This window comes from Seriola dumerili, unplaced genomic scaffold, assembly GCF_002260705.1.
Source record: "Seriola dumerili isolate Sdu_G_001 unplaced genomic scaffold, Sdu_1.0 BDQW01000216.1, whole genome shotgun sequence".
NCBI classification, from domain to species: domain Eukaryota; kingdom Metazoa; phylum Chordata; class Actinopteri; order Carangiformes; family Carangidae; genus Seriola; species Seriola dumerili.
Window position 1 is genome coordinate 5,252,462 of NW_019174471.1, and position 24,183 is coordinate 5,276,644.

Sequence of the window (24,183 nt, forward strand, 5' to 3'; positions counted from 1 at the left end):
ATAATTGAATAATAATTTGAACTTAGAATTTTGAACTTGGAAATACTCTAGTATAGTACTTCAGTAATGTACGTAGACATATTCAAACCTTCAGTGGTGAAATGTAACTGTTTATTTATTGAAACATTAAACCTAAAAATGACCTGCCAAAGACTTGAACAATGATTCAGATTTAGGTTCATGTCATAATCATAATTTCTTCAATTACAATTTTACTTCAGCTGTAAAAATCAATGTTTTACTGGTGTTTTTACATTGATCCATGATGTGCAGGAATGCAAGACATGAAACAACAATACATTAGAAGAAGCAATATGTATCTTTATTATGTGCTATGTACATATTTTACAGTATGATACAGCAACAATACATGGTAATGCTACACAGTCAGGATTGCACGGTTTTAGAGTTAGGCCACAGCGGTTGGGTACCGTGGTTATGAGACATAACGCTGAGTGTACAGTAAGTACAGCAAACATCTTTGGCTTCAGTGGGATAACAAAACATGGTCATGGAGCATGAACACAAACTTCAGACAACAAGGGGGCAGGATGGTGGATGACAGGTTCTAATGGATTTTCAGCCCAGAAAGAAAGACATATTATATGATTTTTTTTTATTCATGTATTGGTGGCTGGGATGTTTCTGTTCAGGTTCATACAGAACTTTCCTCGTGTTGGTTCAGGAGATTGCATCCCAAAACCCCTGCTGGGCTAAGACTTTCCCAGCCCTGAATCCTGTCAAACGCTTTTCCCCACTTACACAGTGTGTGCCTACGCATGTGGACATAATCTGTGCACACACTGTATATGAGGAGATAACAGTGGTGTGAGCGATTTCTAATTCATCCTCTAATTGGCATCATTTCTCTCAGTCTATTAATTTGTGGTAAAATTAAACTAGTCCTCATTTTGCTGTGGTTGTTTATAGAGTTTCAGACCGCCTCTCTCCCTCCTCTCCTTATAATACTGAATTTTCCATTCTCCTCCCGCCAACATACAGCAGCGGCTTTTTTAGCCTACAGAGCAACGGCATGAGGGACAGAATACAGAGAGAAACGGAGAAGACAGAGATTGGATGAAAGATAGATGGGGAAAGGGAGCAGTAAAGAGAGAGAGAGAGAAGTGACATGGTGAGATAGAGCGAGAGAGAGGGGAGCTGACAGAGAGATGGATGCAGCCGGGTCGTTGAGGTGAGGAGATGGTGTAATGATTAGATCACAGATACCCTTGAGCCTTCCTCCCGTCCCTCCTGCACACAAAAATCTGGAAGCTCAGTCGGAGGGGAGGAAGGCCTGCAGTTGTAAATGGCCCTGCTGTCAGAGTTCATCTGGGCGGAGGAGGGAGTGCGGGAGTGGATTACCGGAGTCTGCGATTAAAGAAGCCTACTCTGCCTCTCCAGTTCTCCCAGGACTTGTGCTGGATCGCATTTGTGCCACTGCTGCGCTGCAGCTCGCTCTAAGATCTCCTAAAGATGTTATAAATGTATTGTCTGACTGTTCAGAGACTGCAGACATTTCAGGAAGCAGGAGGGGAGGGGAATCATCATCATCATCATCATCATCATCATCATCAGGGTTCCAACTGGACATGAGGGTTCTGGAATATCAGTTAATTTTCAAAGGAAGTCAGGATAGACATTGTGGCCATATATTATCTTAAAAAAATGTCATATTAATTTTCTCAGATGTTTTTCCATCTACCTACTGTTTAAGCCTGGATTTTGTGTACTTTGATACCTTGGATTTGTGTTTAAGGCTTCTTCGTATCCTCACAGCAACAAGTCTGAGGCTTATGCTAACTACATATTGTTCACCTCCTAATCAGATGATGTCATCTCTAAACTTCAGCATGTTGAAGGTGACTGCTTGGGGAGGAGGAGATGTGTTTAGGATGCTTCCATCTAGTGGTCACTTAATGACACTGTTGATGGAACGAAATAGGAAAACGGAGACGATATAATGCAAAAACACATTAATATGACCCTTTCTAACAAATTTCTTCAGTCCAATAGTTAAACAATATGGCTGAGAACAAAAATAATTTGTCATATATATACCTTAAAGGCATGGAGTGTCAGGTCTGGCAGGGGGTTACTCATGATTTTCAAACTTAATGGCTCCATTAAGTCCATACAAAAGCATATCTTTACAATAGATTCTTACTGAGATTCACAAAATATATTTCTGGCACAATACCCATTGAAGACATGGCAGGGGGAGATGATGGATTTGGAAGGAAACACTGTCCTGTGTTCTTTTACCAGAGGCAGGGTCCCCCAGTTAGTTACACAAAGGCTTTTGTAGTATTTAAACTTCAATTGAACACATTACTACACTGTATTCTCACTTATGTGCTAAACTAGGGACCGCATCCTCATAGTAAACTGCCTCAGTGACAGATATTGTATTTTATGTACATTGCATTTTAAATCATTACATAGTTTCCCATGAAAAGTTAAGAAATGGGTGATTTTTAAAATGTCATGCGTAGGTGTGCTGAAGTATCTGAGGAGGAGCAGAACAACTTCAAACTGAAGAAATTACAGCACTAGTTGAAAGTGGTGTTTTGACCATCTTCATAGAAAGGACTGTGTGTATGTGACATTGGGACATGTGGAGAGCCCTGTGACTGCTGCCTTCTGACCACAGTGTGAACAGAAATCACCATCTCCAAATTCAATACTAAATTCAATATGTACATATTTTTAAAAAGGAGTGTGGTTTATAGTTTTTTTTAACTGCAAAGAAACTCTGTGGCTGAGGTTTAAACATTGCTGTACAAACTGTTAGGGAGTCTTCAGTCTCACCTCCAGACATGATTTGATCACTACTTAGGATGTGTGTACTCTGCTGTCTTATTCTGTCTGACTATATATTGGTGTGTGTTGCACAGCATATTTTCCTGTAAAGGTATTTATTCCCTCAAATGTGGGAAAATCCTCTTTCACTGTGGATTAAGGATACAGTGTGTATAATGCATACGGGGGGTGAGGGTGGAGTACAGAGAAGGAGAGGGGGTGAGAGTTATGACAGTGAGCTGGAAGATGTGAGAAGTGGTTTCTGAAAACTGATAGAGTTCTTTTGGATTGAAGTTCTGAATTCTTGAATACCTTTTCAATATTTGATGTTTTTCTTGCCAAAACAAATCTTGCAAATTGCAAGTGTTCAGTGTTTCTGCCAAAACTGTGTTCTTGAGAGGAAAAATGACTGAAATAGCAGTTAAGGCAGGAGACACTAAGTCTCCACTAACCCCCAGGAAGATGATGTTAAAACATTTTGATGCATAATCTGGTGAAAATGTTTGCTAAAGTACAAATCTCGGTGTACTGTATATCCTCTCATAGACAGCCAGTGCATCATATCTGCAGGTAATGAAACTGAAAAATACAACTTATGCTGAAAAAAGCTAAGAAAGCAAGATGGACAATGGAGAAAAAGGAGAGAAAAAAAAGAATAAAGTTTGGTTGCTTTTCTTTTCTTGCATTTTATGTTACTGGGGCAGGTGGCTTGTTCCCCGACACTAATGCCTCCACTAAGATAAACCCTCAGCGAATGGGCTCATGTTGACAGAGCTGCCACGGATAAGAGCAGAGGATCGCTAACAGCCAAGACAACTAAAAACATGAGAGGCTGCGCTGCAGATAAAGAATGTAGAAGGTGGGAGGAAAATAGGAACAACAGCGATCAATTGCTGGCAGTGTGCAGTGATGCTATCTGACGCCATCCCTCTCTTACATCTCCTGTAAGAGCGTGCGTGTGTGTCTTTGTGCAAGTGTGTGTGTGAGTCTGTGGTGATCATAATCTGAAGGGGAGGAGACGTGGGTGGTGTGCATGTGTGAATCTGGGTCATCAAGTCATCAATAACCACCTGCATTAGTGGAACATACACACAGGCAAGGTCAAAACTAACTGAGATCCTTTCAGAGTGAGAAGGGGATGAAAGAAAAGCTTTACAGTGTGAGTCTTTTCAAGCTCAGATGGCTCTATTTCCACAGGGGTATGGATGGATGGATGGATGGATGGATGGATGGATGGATGGATGGATGGATGGGAGACTGGCATTTGAGTATCTACTTTTGACAGGCTGGCGACGGCCGACTTGGCAAGCAGAAACAGGTGGGAGTTGGGGGCTGGCTCGGGCATAGAAAAGTAGGGAGCGCAGGGTGAATTATGGATGGACAGATGAAGTCGGGGAGGGAGGAAGGGGTTGTCTGGCGAGGGCTTGTGTCCCGCTGACAGGCAAGCTGCTAGTTGGTGGAGTCACTTAGCCTCACAGAGTTGACCTGAAATGATCAGGCGTCTTTGCATCTGCAGCATAGTGCACCCTTTTCTCTCCCAAAGGCCTCTGGGATGGTTGTACGCAGCAGAGCTCCGTGGAGGAGAATGAAACCGTAACACTGGAGCAAGCAGCAGTGCAGACGCTCACTCTGTTCGTCACTAATATGTGTTCAGTTTGCTTACTCCACTGCTTCCATTCTTCTTTTATCTTACTCCAATTCCCATGGCTGACCTTTCACTCCTCACCCTCCTCTACATATGTGGATGGAAACCAGCCCACCTGAGGGGAGAGGATGGGAATAAGTAAATGAGTTTGACTGAACATCACTTGTAATTTATTATGTACCCACTTTACCCACTTCCCATAGGCTCTTTTGCTTTTTCTAATTGGGGATTTCCTACATGTACCAGAATACCTTTCAGCAGCAGTTTACTGTATGTATAACCTTTCAGTATATTTTTAACACAATGTAACACAATAAAAGCTGCGACAAAACATTTCAACTTCAGGTTAACAATAATAGACAGTTTTGAGTTGATTTGTTTTACAGGCTTCCATCACAATTCCCTTAGCAAGCTGAAAAAATGTCTCTGAGCCCACACCTAGAAATTTTCCTGCACATAAACCGCAACCAAAAAATAGTTTTTGTTACCTCTGGACAGTCTTTAGTCTTTATGCTAACCTAAGCTAACCATTTGCTGTGACCAGCTTCATATTGAATGGCCAGATGTGAGAGTGGTATTTATCTTTTCATGAATCTATTCCTTTAACTGTGAGATAGATAGAATTAAAAATGATAGTTAAAAAAAATTTTAACTTGAAAAAATTGTCATTTCCAACAAGTGGGATGTTTTTTTTTTGGGCTTTTTATGCCTTTATTGATAGTGCAGTAGAGAGAGACAGGAAATGGGGAGGCAGAGAGAAGGGGAATGACATGCAGCAAAGGCCGTCCGATGCGGGACTTGAACCGGGGCCAACTGTAGCGAGGACTGTAGCCTCTACTGCTTAGACCACTACGCCACACGACGCCCCAGTGGGATGGTTTTTAAAGTTTTTAAACTGTGGACAGCTTAATTTAAACATTTCAACAAAACACTTGCATCTAAAAACTTATTAAAACACATATTAGAGGTAAATATCCTCTCTTAAAGAAATGCTACATGTTATAAAACATATGTATATAATGGCTGCATAGCTCTTGTGTTAATATAAAATCTTCAGATTTTATTTCATGAGAGCCAGTCAGCTACTTCTGGTGTTTCATTTAACTGAGATGGTGGTATAAAAGACAGAGAGAGCCAGCTGTTTTTCCAGCCAGCTGTGCCAGTTGTTTTTCCTAGCTGAAGGCTCTATAGAGACACAAACAGCACTCCACAGACTTTCCACACAGTGTTTAGTTTGTCACTAAGTCTCAGTCTCTGCCAAGCTGAAATGCAGTGCGTCTGAGTGGGAGTCAGTACATACGTATATTTCCCTGCATTTAGAACCAGGATCTTTTGCGTGCTGCATGCCTGATTACAGAGTGCTCTCGGTATTGGATGAGAACATTTTTTGCATTTAAGTCATACAAGAGCAGCACATGAAGTCTTCAAAGTGAGGATATGGGGGAAATAGAGATGTTGGAAAGGTGTACATTACAGACTAAAGAAAAAACTGACTAAATCTGACATAGTCCCTTCCAGGTACCTGTAGACAAGAATATCTGCCTCAACTTGTTTGCTACCTAAAACTGGAATTATGAGAGAGAACAACCAAAACGAGGAGCTCTGAATTAAAGCTCTGAAACTTTTCTCCATGTAGACATTTTTCCTTCCTGATTATGATTTGGTGATTGGAGGCTGTGTTGTCACTCACCCTGCCATTGACCTCGCCCCTCCACCAGCCATTGGCTCCTGACTTTGTGTAGATCTTAACCACGTCTCCCTCCTGCAGCGAGAGCTCCCGGGTGTCACGCGAACTGAAGTCATACCGTGCTATCGCCACACCAATCACTTTGGGAGTAAACACTGGAGAAGGAGAAAATCAGTGAACAAAGAGATGAGATTTACCTTATCCAAGTTTTATAATGAATTTAAAAACATCAGTTTCAGCATTAACACTTTCTCACATACATACATACACACATATATGGAGATGGCAAGTAGACACTAACATATGTGGTTAGTTAATAGTTTTAGAAACAAGATCTCAATAAATATGTTTACATGCACATTCATATTCCACTATCATTCCGAATATGACAATATTGGAATTTGATACAGATCATGTAAACAGCATATTCCATTTGGAGATTCTGAATCTGGCCCTTCCGAATTTTATATTTTCAGATTAAGTCATGTGGGACATGGTGATATTCTTGTTTTGGGAGCATTCTTTGAACATGTATACAGCACAGTTGGAATACGCATCTCAGTTGGGGTTTTTACGGCAGTTTCCAACACATGGCCTCTTGCCTGTTTAGCGTCAGCTCTGTGTATTGTACACAAACCAGCTTGCAAAGCTGGGGTACTAATGCATGCCTAAGGGAAAAGCCCACATTTCTGGACAGAAGGAGAAACGCACCTATTTTTAAACATTTTGAAAGACTTGGATATCAACAAGTTTTTGGATATGCACAATTTTTTCATTGTAATATTCATTGATATTCATTGTCATTAGCTGCGTAAACAGCTTAGAAGGAATATTGTCTTTTTTTTTCGAAATATGGGCAAAAAACATATTTTGTGCATGTAAACCGTGGTGATTGTTTCACTTGGAAATGGCCTGCTATCATTCCCATACTGTAGCTTCTAAAATAATTCAATATTCAAATGATTTTAACCAGTTACCTATAGGTCTTCACTTGTTCTTTCATGGAGATTAGCTGCTACTAAAATATTAACACCCAGTAGTTGCCATGGTTACTTGGCTAACGTCATTTAATTAACTAATGTTAGCTTGCTTATATGGCTGACACATTGGACCTGATACATGATAAATTGCTGTTTAATAATTATGTAAACTGAGAATAGATTTTCTATATTACATTGTACCAAAAAAATACAATAACCACCTTCAACTTGGGGAGCTACTCTGAACTGCATGAACACTACAAGGTCTAAAACACCCATTTCATGTAATCAAATGAGAATAGAAAGCCATACTTATAAAGGATCGGAAGTTAAGTGTACTATATTGTTCATAATTAAAATTGTATTTAGAAATACTGTAGCTCATGCAACCCAGTATATTTGGTCTAAAATAAGAGGAATTATATACATTATATTCTGTCTGTGCTCATACTATGTTCTACCTGTGTCTGATTATCTGGCCTCGAATGAAAAAGAGAAGTATGGCCCAGTTGCCACAGGGACTTGTAGTTGTGTAGTCCATAACTTTAGTTGAGATAGTGCAGCTAGAGTGTTCTGACAGCCCCGTGTGTGTGCGTGTAGACATTCTGTCGAGGAGACAGCGGTATGAGAGACAGACGTGGAGCAGGTTAGCTAGTTACCACTGCTCCATCCCACCCTGTCCGCTTTCTTCCTGCTGCAGACACTGACTGGTAAGTCAGACTGGGCTGAGCTGACAGCTGGAAATGGAATGTCAGACCTCTACAACCTGGCTGTGGGGGTAGAATATCTAGTATAGAGGAGATCTGTGTATTTGGACACGTCCACCTTTACTTTGACAGACAGACACACACAAGCACACACACCAAACTCTGCCACAAATGCCTCTGAAAACATTTCAAACACCACTCTTTTCTAAGCTGTGTCTGCCTCACACACTGGCATTTACATGCAAAAATGTACACACACACACACACACACACACACACACACACAACCTCACATAGAGTACATGCATTACTAAAATAAACAGCCCCTATTCTTCACACAGGATGACATGTATGTGCACAGAACTATGGAAGAGGTGAGATGGTACAATGGGAAGCTAGATGGCAGATAAAGGCAGAGATTCAGGCGATGATGTGAATGCACTGAGCTACAGCCAGCATGCTAAGCAGCCTTCAACATGAAAGGAAAGAGAAAGAAATACAGAGAAAAGGCAGAGAGAGAAGCGATACCTGTACCTGACCAGAAGGGAGCAGAGGAAGGAGGTACAAAGCTGTAGCCGGCAGGAGTTACAAAAGAGAGGCCGCAGAGCAATGGGGCTATGGCAGGGCGGGCCAGGCAGGGAGCGGAGAGATGCGAAAGGGGAGAGGCCAGGGATGGGGGGATGATAGGAGGAGAAAGAAGCAAAGGAGAAAAAATAAAACAGTTCTTTAAAAAATACCAACTCTGAGCTTTTTTTTTCAGAGATACAAAAGAACAGTCGCAGTTTGACAAAGAATAAATGACGACAGGCGCAGGAGGAGCTCTAGTGGCAGCTCTCCCACTGATGTTCAGTGGTTAATTAATCTGTACCCCACAAACTATTTACACTGATCAGCCTTATGTGGGCACTGTAGTTAGAAATCTATTTTTTCGCTCACAAATAAGGGTTAGGACCCCTGCTTTAAATGAAATTTCAATGCTTGTGTTTCACAAAAACTACAGCTATTGCTTTATGATTTAAGGTCAGGATTTCCAGTATTGAAAGACTATTACTTCAGTTGGTATGAAACAAAATCTGCTATTATTCATTTACAAAATACACTTGCAGGCAGGAGCAGTGCTGTAGTTAAAAAATAATGCTTGTGATAACATGTTAGTGATATCTCACAACATTTTTAATTCTCATTTTCATAAAACTTGAAAAAATACACAGTTTATGTTCTGGAGCTGGAAACTAAACTGAAAGACTAAACCTAGATTAAATGTCAAACACTGAAGGTCCAAACACATCCATGCCCCTGCTAGGTTTAGCTGAAACATGAAGTGATGACGAAGGGATGTCTGCATCAGTAATGGAGGGCGACATCTTCACTTGAGCATTTAATAGGGAGGAGCATGCAATGTACTCACAATTACAGCATAGGGAATAGATGTCTATTTGCATATTCATAAAGACAATCATCCAGCTGTAATACAGCCACAACTGCAGCTCCACATCTCCTTCACAAATTTCCTGACAGACTAACAGATCAGTGATGTCGCCTTATTTCATATTCTTTCATTACCGTACTTTCCAATGGTATCCTAATTGCTTTTATCTATAGTTTTGTCTGGATCTCACAATGCCAACAGTACAGATTTCTCTGCTTTAGAAAGTGTAACTGTACCTTTACCTTGCAAACAGCCTGAGAAATAACCCACCTCAGGCCCACGGCGTTTGTATTTCTCTCTGTCTTCCAGTATTTCTACTGGCAGAGACTGAAAGAAGCTACAGGCATTGATCCCGTTCCAGCAACGTCTTCGAGCTGGCAGAGTTAGTGCCTTGCTCTCGGGAACAGAACTTTCAACCCTGACAGTATTTGTACTTTAGTGTTTATGGATAAATTTGAGTTCATTGTTATTTTTATAAGTCAACACAGCAAATATGGCACAAGTACAGTCAGCAGAAAATGCTGATGCTAGACAGGTTTTTCTAGGTAGCAGTGTTAGTGAAGTAGAAACAGGCTTTGTGGTATAAATTGAATAACAGTAGCAGGCCTAATGGATGCCAATGAGTCTGTCTGAAAAAGTTTAACTGGGGTGAATGAAGCTGATGGAAACCTGATGTGGGAATGAATGTACTGCACTATCTATCACACAAAACACATTATAAAGAAAGATGTCAGAAATCAGGGAGATTAACTCTGGCTTCTTTCTGAAGTGGCTGTTGACATTTCCTGTTGGCAAGTCAATCAAACAACTACAAACACCCCATTCAAAAGTTCCTCAACCCACCCTTGCACAGAAGCCTGCACTTCAGCCACTGGGAATAGAAAATCCAATCCCCACAAAAGCAGATAAACGCTCAAACTTTTTGAAAAATTTGCCGCTCCCAACAATACTGTTGGCAAGTCAACAGGCCTGGGTTATTGATATGCTGTAATAGGAGCAGAGCTCCAGTGGTTTTTAAAATGAATACTAATCAGCGCACTGAGAGACAGCTCAGCAATCCCTAATGGTGTCTAGGTATGAGCAATATGAAGAGCGATCGCCTTCCACTTCAAACAGCCACCAAAACACCAGCTGCATTTTACATGCTTCATTTTTGCAAAATCTGATTTGTGGACCACACCAGAATACACAATGTGAGCTGGTTGACTAATATATGAGACTAAAGCCGGGTACACACACACACGTACACACACACACACATACACCAGAGTCCCACACATGCTGTTAGCCGAGACATTTATATATTCTTTTATATTTTGGGTTATCACTGGTATTGTTGCTATTGTAGTTTACATATTGGCTAAAAATGATCAATCAAACACTTCTGTCTTCTGCAAAACTGTCAACAAAACATGAAACAAAGCCTAAACATTAATTAGCTGTCCTCCAGCAGCGCTTGAGGAGGATGGAAATCAAAACAAAAGAGTCATTTAAAATTGAAAGAGAGAAAATGAAGTCTGCACACCAGGAGGAGGCTGCCTACAAGACACAGGACCACACCGGAACAAAACAGATTTGGATTGGAGCTGTCTCCACTTGTGTTGTGACGCAGAGTTTGAACAACAGGCCTCCCCTACGACAACCAAACAGCTCTTTACAATCTGTTCACATTCCTTCTGCTTGGCGCGTTCTCATCAGCAAGCCAGGACTTTTTTTCCCATTGCACACAGCAGCATAGAAGGTTCAAATGAAACCTCATTTTGCCACTGATTGTGATAAGTCATACATTTTCCATTTACCAACTGATGGGCGGTGTTGCTTTGCCTGGCTCACACACTGGGTTTAATACCTTTTGCTTCTGGCATTGCTTGAAACATTCAGCATGTGTGGATGTTATACAGGGCAAGCAGCACTTTCTGCTTCAGTTTTGGAGGTGGCAGACAATCAAATGTGAGTCTTTCAACCTCTCGGCAATTTTTCAAACTATTTCCCATGTGACATTATCAACCCAGCCAATAAAACAAAGAATAAACGTCATTAATTCTGAATATCTTTTCCCCAAAACAAACTTTGTACTGAAAAACTAAATTACACTAGAAAACCTACAGTTTGGTCACAGAAATGCCATCCCACACATGTTAAACTCCAGGTCAGAAAGATCTCAGTGGATGTTGTGTTCCCTCTCATTCAGCCCTGATAAATAACATCTTCTACCTGAATATTGAGAGGAATCAGGTTAGAAAGGGTAATGACTGACAGAGTCGCAGGGTTTAGAAGGAGCAGCAGCTGCATGCATAAATAGTCATCATTATGTTGCTCAAAGTGTTGGGTGACAACAGCTGCTTTGACTTGAGGTGTTGTCAGGTTTCTTCAGAACTGAACAAACAGCTCATTCTTACATAGATAAAAAAAAAAAAAAAAAAAATCACACAAAGCTCAGATGTTAATTCAGACAGTGCACCACAACATCCACGCCAACAAAGTTCTGCAACAACTTCCTCTATTACAAAAATATTTTGGGCTCCCTAAAGTGTAAAATGCTGTTTGAGGCAACATACTGCTGCTGAACTTCTGTTTTCAGTGTTAGTGATGGTTCAATAATACTGCATTTTTAATCTCTTATGATGTAATATTGGGCAGTTAATTTACAAAAAAATCAATAACTTTTTTTAAGTATGAATAAAAAAGTCTAAAAATAGTTGTAACATGTCCAGATGTCAATTATGCAGTAAAGGTTGCCTCTACATCAAATTTAAATCTTAATCACACGTTAGATGTGAAAAATAACTAATAATGGATGGTATTATTAGAATTTGCTGTAACATCCAGTAAGTGCAGTAAATAAGACTGTAAATCAGATTATAAATGGTCTTGACTTTGGCTAACTCACTCAAGGTTCAGATTATCTCACTCCCCTGAAACCCAAATTAATTTGATCTTCAGTAAACGTCCAGAGTGTGTTTATCAAATCTAATAACGTGCTTAGTGGATTCTCCAACCACCTTCTGACAGCTGAGTCAAAAACAATTAACATCAGTGGAGAATGAAGCGTTTTTAACAACAAATAGCTGTGCAGCTCTTTTAAGGCTGTGAAGACGCTCCCCAGTGAATTAAAGCAGAGTGAGAGTTGGGAAGGATGACAGATAAGAAAGCAGAAAAGGTGGCTGGAGAAATCAGCAGAGCCAGTAACTAACAGTAACAACATTTGTTGTTTCCAGCTTCTCCAATGTTATGATTTGCTACTTTTATCTGTTCTGAAAGTCTTCCAACATTTTAGATAAAATGGTTATCCCTAAATCAATAAAACAAATAATACATTATTTAATAATGAAAATAACCATTAGTTGTCATGGCCCAATTATAATAAAGTGACTCTAAAGGCACGGTCTAAAGTTTTCAGTTGCTCTTTAATTGATTTAGACTTGTGGCCATCTAAATCAGAAAACTAACCGTAACTGAGCAGTTCTATGAAAACCAAAGGGGACTAAAGTCATTTAAAAAATGATTTCACTGTCTTGCAGTTGCAGTGGCCAAAAGCTGTCTGTAATTTAGCTGAGATCACGACCAGCGGGAAGGATATGAGGACATCAGAGTCCAAACATATCATGAGCTTAAAACACACAAATATGGAATATAAAACTAGTTATGAAGGTCTCAGTATCTGCAGTGCAGGTGGAGTGCTTTTACTTAAAGAGTGCATCATGTTGGCAGGCTTTTTTTTTCTTGTTACGCACTGAGAAAAAAAAAGTTTTTAATCTTCTGTCTGTCATTTTTACATTAACAACTGTTGCACCAGACTTTTTAATCCAGTGATACTAGCTATCATTTGCTACCATCACTGCATAAAAAAGTCTATTGTGTTAATGGTGGATTGATTCTATTATTAGAAACTCTTCAGGTCTACTCACTGTTGCCACCCGACCGGTTGAGGCGGTGCACAGCAGCGTTCTCCGTTTCCCGGTAAGGAAACTGCAGCGTGGTGTCCAGACTCCTAAAACCTTCTCTCAGGGAGTGGTGTTTGTAGTATTCGATCAGCTCCTGGACACACACACACACACACACACACACACACACACACACACACACACACACACACACACACACACACACACACAAACAAACATAGATATAAATAGGTCAACAAAGTAATAAGATATGCAGTTAACTGTATTTGTGTTTACTGTGTGTCACATTTGTCCTGTTTGTAAAATGACACATTTCTAAATGTATTTTCAGCTTTTGAGACAGATGTGTAAATAGTACAGATATTACATGAATACACTCTCAAATCATGAAGAGTCTGCTTGAAAACTGAACCTTATTATTAGCACAGTACCTACTGCTTTTAACCTGCTGTAGATGTAAAAATGCTATGAACATAATGAAAGAAATGAAATGTTTCTAGGTTTGAGTTATTATACCTTTACATTAGACAGAGATTTTGATCAGGATAAAAATATGAATTGAAACTAAATGTTATAAAAAGTGTATGTACACACACTGATATTCAAATATTACACTCAAAAACATGTTTTTAGCTAATCTGAGATACAGAAAATCCAGTCCTGGCATAAATAAGATTGGCGAACCTTTCCAATATGCACTGGACTCATCTGTAATGCTGAAGCCCTCAGGCCAGTATAAACACATCTCTAATCATGGCTATTTTTGTGCACACAGCTAAAATAAAATTCAGGTTTTGACACTTCATTAAGCGAACACGATGATTTATTTATGAATTGCAGTGGTGGAATTTGAAAAATAAAACAGACTCACTAATATGCTTCTGAACTTCTTGTTCTCTGCGATGTAGAAACAGCCCTCCTTGGTCAGGATCTTTATGTGCTTCACGTCGTTGTTGTACCTGTGAGCCATTGAATAAGTTATGAGTGTAATTTCCCTCTCTGATCACCGCCATCGATCGGTGGCCGGCCCCTGGCCCCCGTGGAGCACACAGCAGTCGGTGTAATGCATAGAGTCCCAAAGGTGTGTGACACATGAATGATGGGTGGTCAGGAGAAAATGTGCGCATGTGTGTAAACCTCCCTACCCCACTCCAGGCCCCATACTTGAATTGCATTAAGAGCGTGGCTGATCAAGGTCTGGGGCTGGATGGGTAAAAGGCTGTGGTCAGAGTACAGAAATCATTCATTCACAAAGTTGATTTATAAGTAATTATCCAAAAGTGTACCAGTCAGCTACTTCCTGTCCTGTGTGAAAGATTCTTTATGTAAGTATCAAATTATTCTAATAGCCAAAATTAGACATTTTAAAATCCTTTACATATAGTGGCTTTAATCTTTCAGTGGAGATCTTCACGAACACACCCATGAAAATTCACTTCAAAGCTCCCACTCTCCCTCTGCAGGCTCTACCTGACCCAGTTACAATGAATACAGTTTGGACACCTGGCCTGACTCTGGTCCTGGGTCAGGTCTTGGTTATCAGGAGATGAGCTGGACTTAAGAAGCAATCCTGTCTCCTAGAAACTAAGTTTATATCCAACTCATTTGCAACAGAAAACACGTTTTGTAGGAAACATAATTACGACTGGAATATGTTTTCTATCAACGTCATGAGGAAATGTTATTCGTTTACATATTCACAAATATATTGATCAGTAAAATGTTCAGAGATGTGTTTGTTTTCCACCAGAATATCGATCATGCAGCACTAGAGTTGCTGATTTTAATGTTAAAGGAACAGTTTAACATTTTTGGAAAATATCCTCTCCTCCATTCACTTTCTTGCTGAGTGTTGAAAAGATTGATACCTCACATTGTATATGACGTTACAGCCAGCAGCTGGTTAGCTTAGCTTAGCATAAAGACTGGGGGAAGCTAGCATAGCTGTGTCCAAAGCCTACCAGCTCTTCTGAGCTCAGTAACAAGTTGTATTGTTTTTGTTTAAACTATTCAAAAACCAAACTGCAATAGTGACAAGTTGTGTTTTTTATGAGGGATTTTGCATCAGATCAGTGACGTCCATAAAAACACAAACTGGTTTTTCGTAGGGATTAAACAAATGAGATATAACATATTCATTAGTGAATTTAAAGATGCTGGTAGGTGGATTAAATGAGCATTTTTTCTAAAATGCTGAACTTTTCTCTTTGCTAAATAAAACAAAACGCAGACTTCCAGAAACTTATTTCAAGATTTTAAAATTTAGATAGTGTAAGGTTTAATGATTCAAAGAGTCAGATATGCTCTCTATTGTGTGTGGCTACACAGGAAGCTGCCTCCAGTTTGAGAAAGTTCAAGAAGTTCAAAGCCTAAGCTTATTTGTAAAGATCTTTGGTCCCTTGGCTATTTGGACACAATCATCAAACGTCTGCTTGCTCTGCTGAGAGGAACAGGCTAGATGGCATTTCCATTTGTGAATAATAATTTTTAAATGTTGTGCCCATAGCTACGAAGCTACTCTTTTGTACTCAGCTTCTCTCTTTCATGGGGAGGTTTTAATAACCCTGAACAGTCTTACAGTCGTCCTCTGCTCTGTTCAGAGCTCCACGTCTGTGTGTTGCCAGCAATTAAGACTTCAGCACAGAGGGAACCCGAAGGCACTGAAAGCGGTCCTTTCTGTGAGGTAAAAAGGATGCTGAAAAATAAGTTAAATGATGTTTAAAGGAGTGTTTCCATTGCTCACAGAAGCTTGCTTGCTCCTCATGGAGGAAAAGTGCTCCAGCTCAGAGACTTGAATGGTGTCTTTTCACTGCCTGCGTTTACACTGACGTCATTTATCTTGAGCACAGAGATAAGTCAAAAACATTGGTAGAGTCAATAGCACTGCAAGGTTCTGAAATCTACTTTGTTAATTCCTCATTGCCAAGATCAAAATGTCTGTATGCTTCTAATTATAAATTGCTAAGATTGTTTTTGTGGGTTCTGGGGTCAGAGAATAATGAATACTGTTACATGTGTCTTCTTTGAGATGCTGCCACATTACTAGCATCTGGTTTGGTCAGTTTCACACACATCACTGTAGTTAACCACAGACTCACCCTCAGAGGAAAAGCACCTCATCCTGCTAAGGAACTATAAATGAGTCGGTCGAATAGTGTCGTGTGGGATGTGTGGGAGTTACATCTGGTCAATACTGTGGTTTGGCTGAAGGCACCTGATGAGTCTAGCAGACTCTAGAGACTGTCATGTAAAGGAGGAACAATAAAGTCTGATGATAGTTGACAGCTGAACGCGAAGACAAGCAGATACTTCTCACCCCATAAATATCTCCATCTGAATTTTACTTGTCTTTTCTTTTCCTCTTAAGATTGTTTTTTTTTCACAAAATATAGCAACAGATCATGAACTGAAGTCGTTCAAACTAATAATCTCTAATAATGCTCAAAGGATTGCCATTTTCAAAGAGCACTCGTACTATGGATGAGCACACAGCACACACAAGTTAGTTTCATGAATGAGTTTGAATAACACTGACATCATTGACCGAGGCAGAATCTTTACTGAGTGGGGTGGTAGAAACAGCTGACTCACTTTATGCTGATGGCGTACTCTGTGAACTCTCTGCTGCGATGGCGGACCAGGTAGGTGCTATTGACCCTGTTGATGAGTTCTGCTTCTGCCTGGAGCCTCTCCATGGGCCCCGCAAACCTACAACCAGGCACACACAGGGAGCCTGACCACCTGAAATCTCATTATGGAACATTTCTTGGCTGATCACATTTGTCCTGTAAAATCTATGTGATAGATCTGTAATTTGCTTCCAGGTCATAGTAGAGCTTCAGAGCTTAATTGTTAAAGTTCAATACATAAATAATCCTGTCCCCCTGGAGCTGGTTTGGGTGATATGATCCTCAGTACATGTTAATTTACATCCGTATTTAATGAGTTTTCATCCAAGCCATCAAAAATCACTGTGAGCAAAGACTTTCACCTTCTTATTAAAAGACATTGTGAGTGAGGAGGCTGTTTGGTGAACATACCAAGGTTGAGAGGAGTAATCCACAGGCTTTGGGACCTGGAGCAAAGAGTACAAGTGGTCATGTGATATTGTTTTTGTTGTTATTTTAATCCAACATCAATATGACTTACTGCAATAAAGTCTTGTGCTTGGCTCTAGCTCTGCAGCACACTGTTTTCAAGTTGATGTTTTGCTCTCATATAGAGCAGGTGCTTTTACACTTGTACAACCTCAATAAAACAGCTAAATTCTCATCTTATCTTTACAACATTGTAGAAATGGTGATTACAGATAGGTCTTATATTCGCGAAGCAGCTGGCTAGAGTCTGAATTTCATTTTATCAAACTGAACATGACGAGCCAGTGGTGAAGAGATGGTATATATAAAAGGGAGAAGAAAAACAAGCACTTGATACATAGTTCACTCAGCAAAGAAACAAACCATTTCTCCTCTCAGCTCTCCTCTTTAGGAAGCTTGTTCCTCATAAGATATGCTTTTGTTCTTTGCTTCTTATTGAACTACCAGCATCTCACAAGACCAGCCAGGTTCCCTGTGCTCACAGCATGACACATTTTTTTTCTTCTCATGCCAGGTAAAAAGACTCACCCCCTCCTCAGAAATCCCTAGCCATTCCCACGTCACTGAGCTGGTAGTAAATTCATGTAGCCCACTACTAGCTGGTACTGAAGGCCCTAATGTAGCAAAGGAGTAGAAGGAAATGCTGCTTACACACGGGCACGGCTTCACGGCATCGCTTGGAAAGAAGCCAACCTCTTTCTTCGACAGGATTTTGCCCTGAAACCACAGAGAGATAATTGCATTATGTACATCTGGCTGACTCTGTCTCCATAATTCAGGAACAATTAGCTTGCAACACAGAGCAGAGCAAATTTACAGCCCTAGTTAACCATTGTTGAAATAATGGCTGGCAGGAACAGAGAAAGAGGACGACTTCCTTATTCCTCCCGTGGTGATGAGTCTTTAAGCTCAGCGTCTTGATTTATCAACACTGGGGAGGCTCAGTCCATATAAATAGGGGTTTTCTGGAGGCCATATTGTAGTTATCTCTTTCTGACTGAGGCTCAGGCGTTGTGGGCAGATGATGCTGTTTTTGTCTGTGAGCTGAGAAAATACTTGATTTATATGGGGCAATAATTCAGTCATGGATTCCATGGCTGCAAAATGACTTGTTTTGTGCATATGTATTGTTACAGTTCCGCCACAGAGGTGACTTGCCTATAAAGAGCTTTAACATCCATGTAAAATGACTGTTTTTGGTGTGTTATTAATATCTTGCGAGGGGAATTAAAAAACAGCAGTCTCTTAAGTAAACACTGCATTGAAATTTAATTTTAAACAGTTTGTTTCATTAAGGTTCCAGCTCTGAAATGCTATTGAGTATATTGGCCTGCTTTACAGTGCTGTATAAAAATGTCAAATGCACATATGTCACAATACATTTTTGTACGTGGTTGAGTGCAAATGTGCAGTGTTTGTACTCACAGTACATTGCTGTTGTTTCACAGCTAACATGCCCTGGCTTCACCTTTATGTCTAGAAACACTTTCCTCCACATGTTACGAGTTCTGGTCTAATGAAATTCAGTGGTGTGAATTTGCCGGATGTGTAAATGAGCATTATGTAAGACTATAGGGTCTGTAATTGACTGTCAACAACAGCGACTGTAAGTCATTAGTTACTATGTAACATAAGAAGAAGCAGTGTGTGAAATACATACATGTTGACCCACTGAAAACAATTACTCATCCCATATACATCAAAATAATAATTAATGACTAAAAATAATAATTAGTTTAAAAAATGGAAGAAGTTTGGTATTTTCTATAAAGAGCCCTGCATGAGTGCTGTTTGCAGTTCAGCACTGGAAACTGTCTGTAAATTATTAAGGTAACAGGTAGGTAGGTAGGTAGGTAAGTCGTGTATTAATAATATAGGACTCATGACCTGAGGCTAATCAAGTAGCCCATGATAGCTACCGTATGTAGTGGAACACAACCTAAGGAAGTATGAAAAAATGATAAAAATAAATTCACATAAATAAAAATGCACTGATTTGTGCCAATTATGATGGCAGAAAGAACACTGCATGCTTTCTAGCCATTAATTAGGGGATCCAAGACCCCTTGTATGTATCACACTAAGAACAAGTGTTACATTACAGGAATTGAGTGTTTTCAATCACAGCCACTTTGTCAGAGGCGTGAGTCGTGTGCCACCCGTCCATTTTAAGCCCATTTTGTTGGTTTTGTGGTCGTCACCCTTCACGTCCCTGCTACCTCCGGACATGTTATCTGTGCTTGTGGAAAGCAGCCCTTTCTGCTGCATCCTTGCTAAGAGTGTGATAATGATTATAGCTGGTAACATTGACAGAGTGAACAGATGGCTGCTGCTGAATGAAATGAAATTATGACGATCGATTCTATTTGTCACGCACCCCCAGAACAGAAATGATTATGGTCTGCTGGCTACAAAGGAGATGGATATTGAATGTTTGCTGACTGTGGGGCTTTCACTGCCTCCGGTTAAGCTGTTTTACAGGGTTAATTGAAATTTTTATCTATTTTATCTGTTTTGTATAAAGTACTGTGAGATTTGTTGGTTTCCTTATCACATGTCCGTTTACAGTACAACTTAGGTTTATGCCAATACAGGCCTCTGTTAAAATCTTAACACAATTATTATGATGACTTTCATTCTGTACACAACGATGCATCATATTTCCAGAAAACATCACATATCTCCTCCACCTGTGAGGATTACAGCACATGTTGTGTCACATAACAACAACCCTTGCATAAACAAACAAACAAACAAACAAACATTTCCAGAGTGTGGGTGTCTAGCTTCCTGATGAGAGGCATTGAGCTGTATATAATAGCCTGTGGGTGTACACAGGTTACAAAGAATTTTATTGTCACATGCAGCTTGTTATTGAGACCTTTCTAAATGGACTAAATCAGGGATACGAGCGAAAATTTTGTTGACCACACTTACACATATAAAATGAAAAGGGAAAAAAACACACTGACTATGTCTGATATGACTTATGAAGCAAAAGCAAAAACATCCTTCTAACACTATCATTAGAACAGGAGGTCAGGATGAGGGTTAGACAGAAATTAGAGGAAATGAGAGCTTTAAGTGTAGCAGCTCCATTTGTTAGTCATGTAAAATATGTGATGAAGACATAGTGTGAGCTCTGACCTGCCACCAGGGGCTGTGAAGGTCGGCGCAGATTAATTCGATGATGTCACCTGTCTGGATGCTGAGTGCTGGACCAGAAGTGGGGCTCGGCACACCAAAGTAGTTCCTGATTACCAGCATCTTGGGCAGACCTGCGAGAACAGGGAGACGGACAGGGTCAGAGCCTGCTTACTGTCTGTGAGCCTTTCTGTATTAAGAGTTAACAGTAAAACGCTTAGAATAGTGACAGTTATAAGAAAGCGTGAGCCACAAACTGGTCTTAACCACATTTACTGTAAACAGACCTAAACAGACCTTTTTTGTAATTATCTACTTATATTTCATGTTCCTTATTTTTGTGGGGTTTGAAATAAAGTGAGTTTATTCGAACTGAAAGCCTTTATTAGGGTGTTTTAAAGTCCAGAATGTAATCAACACTTCAACAAAGTCTCCTCTTTATACAGTGTGTGTGTGTGTGTGTGTGTGTGAGACTGCTGGTCTAAAGGCACATGTCTGTCATTCTAAAGATGCGCCTTTGCTCTACTAAACTATTCATGACCCAATTACAGGCAGTAATGAGAGGGAGTATACATGTGTTCACACAAACATACATACACACCCCTCGTCACCTGTGTGCTGCCCTTCATTTGGACTCATAACTCATTATCATATTACAGATAACCCGCCCTTATCTTTTATCTCGAGTCGTAGAGAAAAGATCAGCAGTACAGCTGCACAATGTGTTCAGGACCTCTAAGGGGGAATTTAAAAGGAAAATTCCATCAATTGATATTTAATGAAAACTTGTCCTAATCACATTCACAATAAAGAATTACAGTGAAACCCCTCTGCTGTTTTTAAGTGTAATATGTTTGGTAATTGTATTGTCTTTGGAGATACAGATTCTTGTTTACACTCAAGCTCTTAGGACTCATATGAGGACTAATGGGATGCTACTGCTCCACAGGTAACATATTACACAGTAGCATGGGTTTGCCCCACTACTAAAGGAAGTACATTTTAAACCAACTGAACTTGTTTGCTGGAATGACCTCGATCTGATTTACAACATCCCATTATTCACCAAGAAATCACTGAAATTGAATCGTAATACATCTGTTATGAAGCACCCACCCATGCCAAACAAATACTGGCTTCGTATCTCATATGCACAACATAATCAAATGAATTGTGCATATCTTTATCTGCAGTGCATGGTGATAGAGTTGTGCAGGAATACAATGAGAGAAAAAGAAATCCAGGTGAGAGCAAGAAGACAATGGTGAAGCTAAAACAAAATAATAGAGAAGTCAACAGCACTGTATTGAAAGCTAATACATCTATATGTGCCTTGCTTTTCTTTCAGGGTCTGTTCCAGCACTGTAGCACTGAGGCAGCCTGACGTGTGCTGGCTTGCCTGAATAGGACTTCTAAAGACACAGGGCCATGGAGAATTGAGTCTTGGGAGCATGAATTGCATTCCTATCCACACAAGGACAAGCCGTGTGTTAGTGCACCTTTGAAAACAGACAAAGAGAGCAGCGTCGAAATATTATGAAACGCCAAGCGCTGGGGCAATCAAATGCCTATTGATTTTAATGCGTCTTCAGTCAGAAATGATTTTCTGCAGCATAATGGATGGAGGGGCGGAGAAATTAGTGTTGAAGCCAGGTTTATGGGAGATTAAAGGCCTTTGGTGTGGTGTAGCCACACACACACACACACACACACACACACATACATACGGTCATGCTGTATGTTTGTCATATTCTCTTGGAGAAAGACTGAGAGACAGAAAGCAATAGAGGGAGAGAGGCAGGAATACAAAAGCTACATTTACTGCATTTCTACACACTCCAGGTAACTTACCTATTTTATGTGCTCTGCTTTTGGCTTCATTCAACTAAAACTGTTAACATGAGCCTTTCATAGTAACAGATTGCATCTCAGCTGCACTGATAAAACCAGTTAACAACTACCAGGTACGCCATTCTCTCCTACTACGCAAGGTTACCTCTGACACCGGGAAAAGAAAATATGACCCCATGACAGCTGCAATTCATGTAAACCTACAACATGATAGAGGAAAATGTAACACTTTTCCTGCTTGATCTTGTTCATATCAGGTATGTGCGCAGGGCTAATACACGAAATGTGCACAATCAGAGAAAACTGCATCTCATGAAAGTACCACAATAACAAGAGATGGATCTGATAACAATCCTGTTGCAAAGGTGTAAAGATGCAAAAGGTGTAGGACTAAGGCAAAATGTCAATCAAGAGATAATGAATGTCACTGTTTGACATCATTATAAAATGAACATTTTGTGTTTTGGACTCTTCAAAACAAAGCAAGCGATGTGAAGACATCACCTTCGAATGTGTGAGGGGCATCTTCACTAATTTTTAACAGTGTTAGTTGTGTTATTTAAAGCCCTAAAAGGATGTAATAGTTTAAAGTATTTTTGAGATCATTATAATTATAATATTTAGCTAATTAGACAGTTATGTAAAGTAACAAGAAAGAAGAAATGTAAAAGTGTTAAGTGTAAGAAAAAATACCAATTCCACAATTGGTCACATTTGGGACTTTTTTTTTGCAGGGGACAGTTTTTTAAAATGACACACAGTGTGCCAGGATAAAATGCCAGACTCGTAACTTGTCTTGGGAGCAGCAGTCTTACATTGACAACAAGAGAAAAGAGACAACAGAGGAGGAAGAGAGGATGAAGTGTACGTCTGGTGTGGTGTTGTGTTCTGAATTTCTCACCTGGATCTCGAGCTTTGCCCTGAAAAAATAAACAGAGAAAGTGACACTCAGACACATCAATGGGCATGCAGACACAAACACGTGTGCAGTGGCACACACAAATCACTGCCATGGAGAAAGTGCATGGCTTAAACATACCAAAACACAAGTCAGTGCAACCTCCAGGCTACTCTTCTAGCTCATATCCTACTAAATGAATTATTAGCCTGTTGCAGTGAAGTGAACATGTTCAAACACCCCTAATGCAGTGGATATACCACACACACAATTAATATTTTACCACCGGCCTGCGATCTCCAGTACACAGACCACATGCAGAGACACGACACGACAGAACATCTGAAAACTCACTGGCACTGTTTTTTTTAAACATTTTGGTGAGGATGGAGAACTGCATGTTTCTACACAGAATAGTACAATAGAATTGTACAACTGCTTCTACCAGTAACAACAATACAACACAATGTAATCATTCACACATTTTGTAAGCACTGCAGCAGAGCAGAACATGTTTCTGCAGTTTCACAAAAGTTTGGACTTTGCATTTTGAGTTTGTGTGTAGCACTTTTTACAGTACCTGACACCAAAAAAATAAATTCAGGGCAATAATGCAATATGGACACTTCTAAATTTTATCCCAGTTTTGTGTTTTTACTGTCGAGATGGAATTTTTGCATAAAAGTTTTACATACAGTGGTGTCAAAAAGTCACTGTGCATTGTGCAATTTCAGCCACAGTTACTGAAATAACACTTAAGTAAACTGTTGTTAGCCCAGTGTAATTTGCAGTTTGGGGATACTGTAGCTGTATACTGCACATCAGTTTCAGAAACAGCATACAGCTCAGGGTGAACCTGCAAAAACAGTCTCATTTCCGGCATCAGGTGGGCTGCAGCAAGTCAAGTCAATCGGAGTCAGAGTCTCTTTGGCAAATAGCTGCAGGAGAGAGCAGTTTTCAAAGTGCAGCAAAGCTTTGGAGAGGAGGCAAACAGAAGACACAGACAGACAGTACACACACACACACAAACACACACACACA

General features: G+C 40.0%; 1 protein-coding gene across 3 annotated transcripts in view; it reads right to left on the minus strand.

Moving 5' to 3' along the window:
• Nucleotides 1–300: 300 nt before the first annotated feature.
• Nucleotides 301–24,183, minus strand: part of vav3 (vav guanine nucleotide exchange factor 3) — a 92,712-nt gene continuing 68,829 nt past the window's right edge. For 2 of the 3 annotated variants that reach the window (XM_022754039.1, XM_022754040.1), the window contains exons 19-27: nt 23,146–23,164; nt 20,397–20,527; nt 17,901–17,966; nt 17,193–17,227; nt 16,744–16,860; nt 14,024–14,111; nt 13,156–13,285; nt 6,135–6,286; nt 301–4,559 (exon numbers count right to left, since the gene is read on the minus strand). In XM_022754039.1, the coding sequence (XP_022609760.1) occupies nt 4,515–4,559; nt 6,135–6,286; nt 13,156–13,285; nt 14,024–14,111; nt 16,744–16,860; nt 17,193–17,227; nt 17,901–17,966; nt 20,397–20,527; nt 23,146–23,164 (783 nt within the window). In that variant the 3' untranslated portion in view covers nt 301–4,514. Of the gene's footprint in view, nt 4,560–6,134; nt 6,287–13,155; nt 13,286–14,023; nt 14,112–16,200; nt 16,393–16,743; nt 16,861–17,192; nt 17,228–17,900; nt 17,967–20,396; nt 20,528–23,145; nt 23,165–24,183 lie in introns of those variants that run through there. The other variant, XM_022754041.1, reaches the window with a different exon arrangement.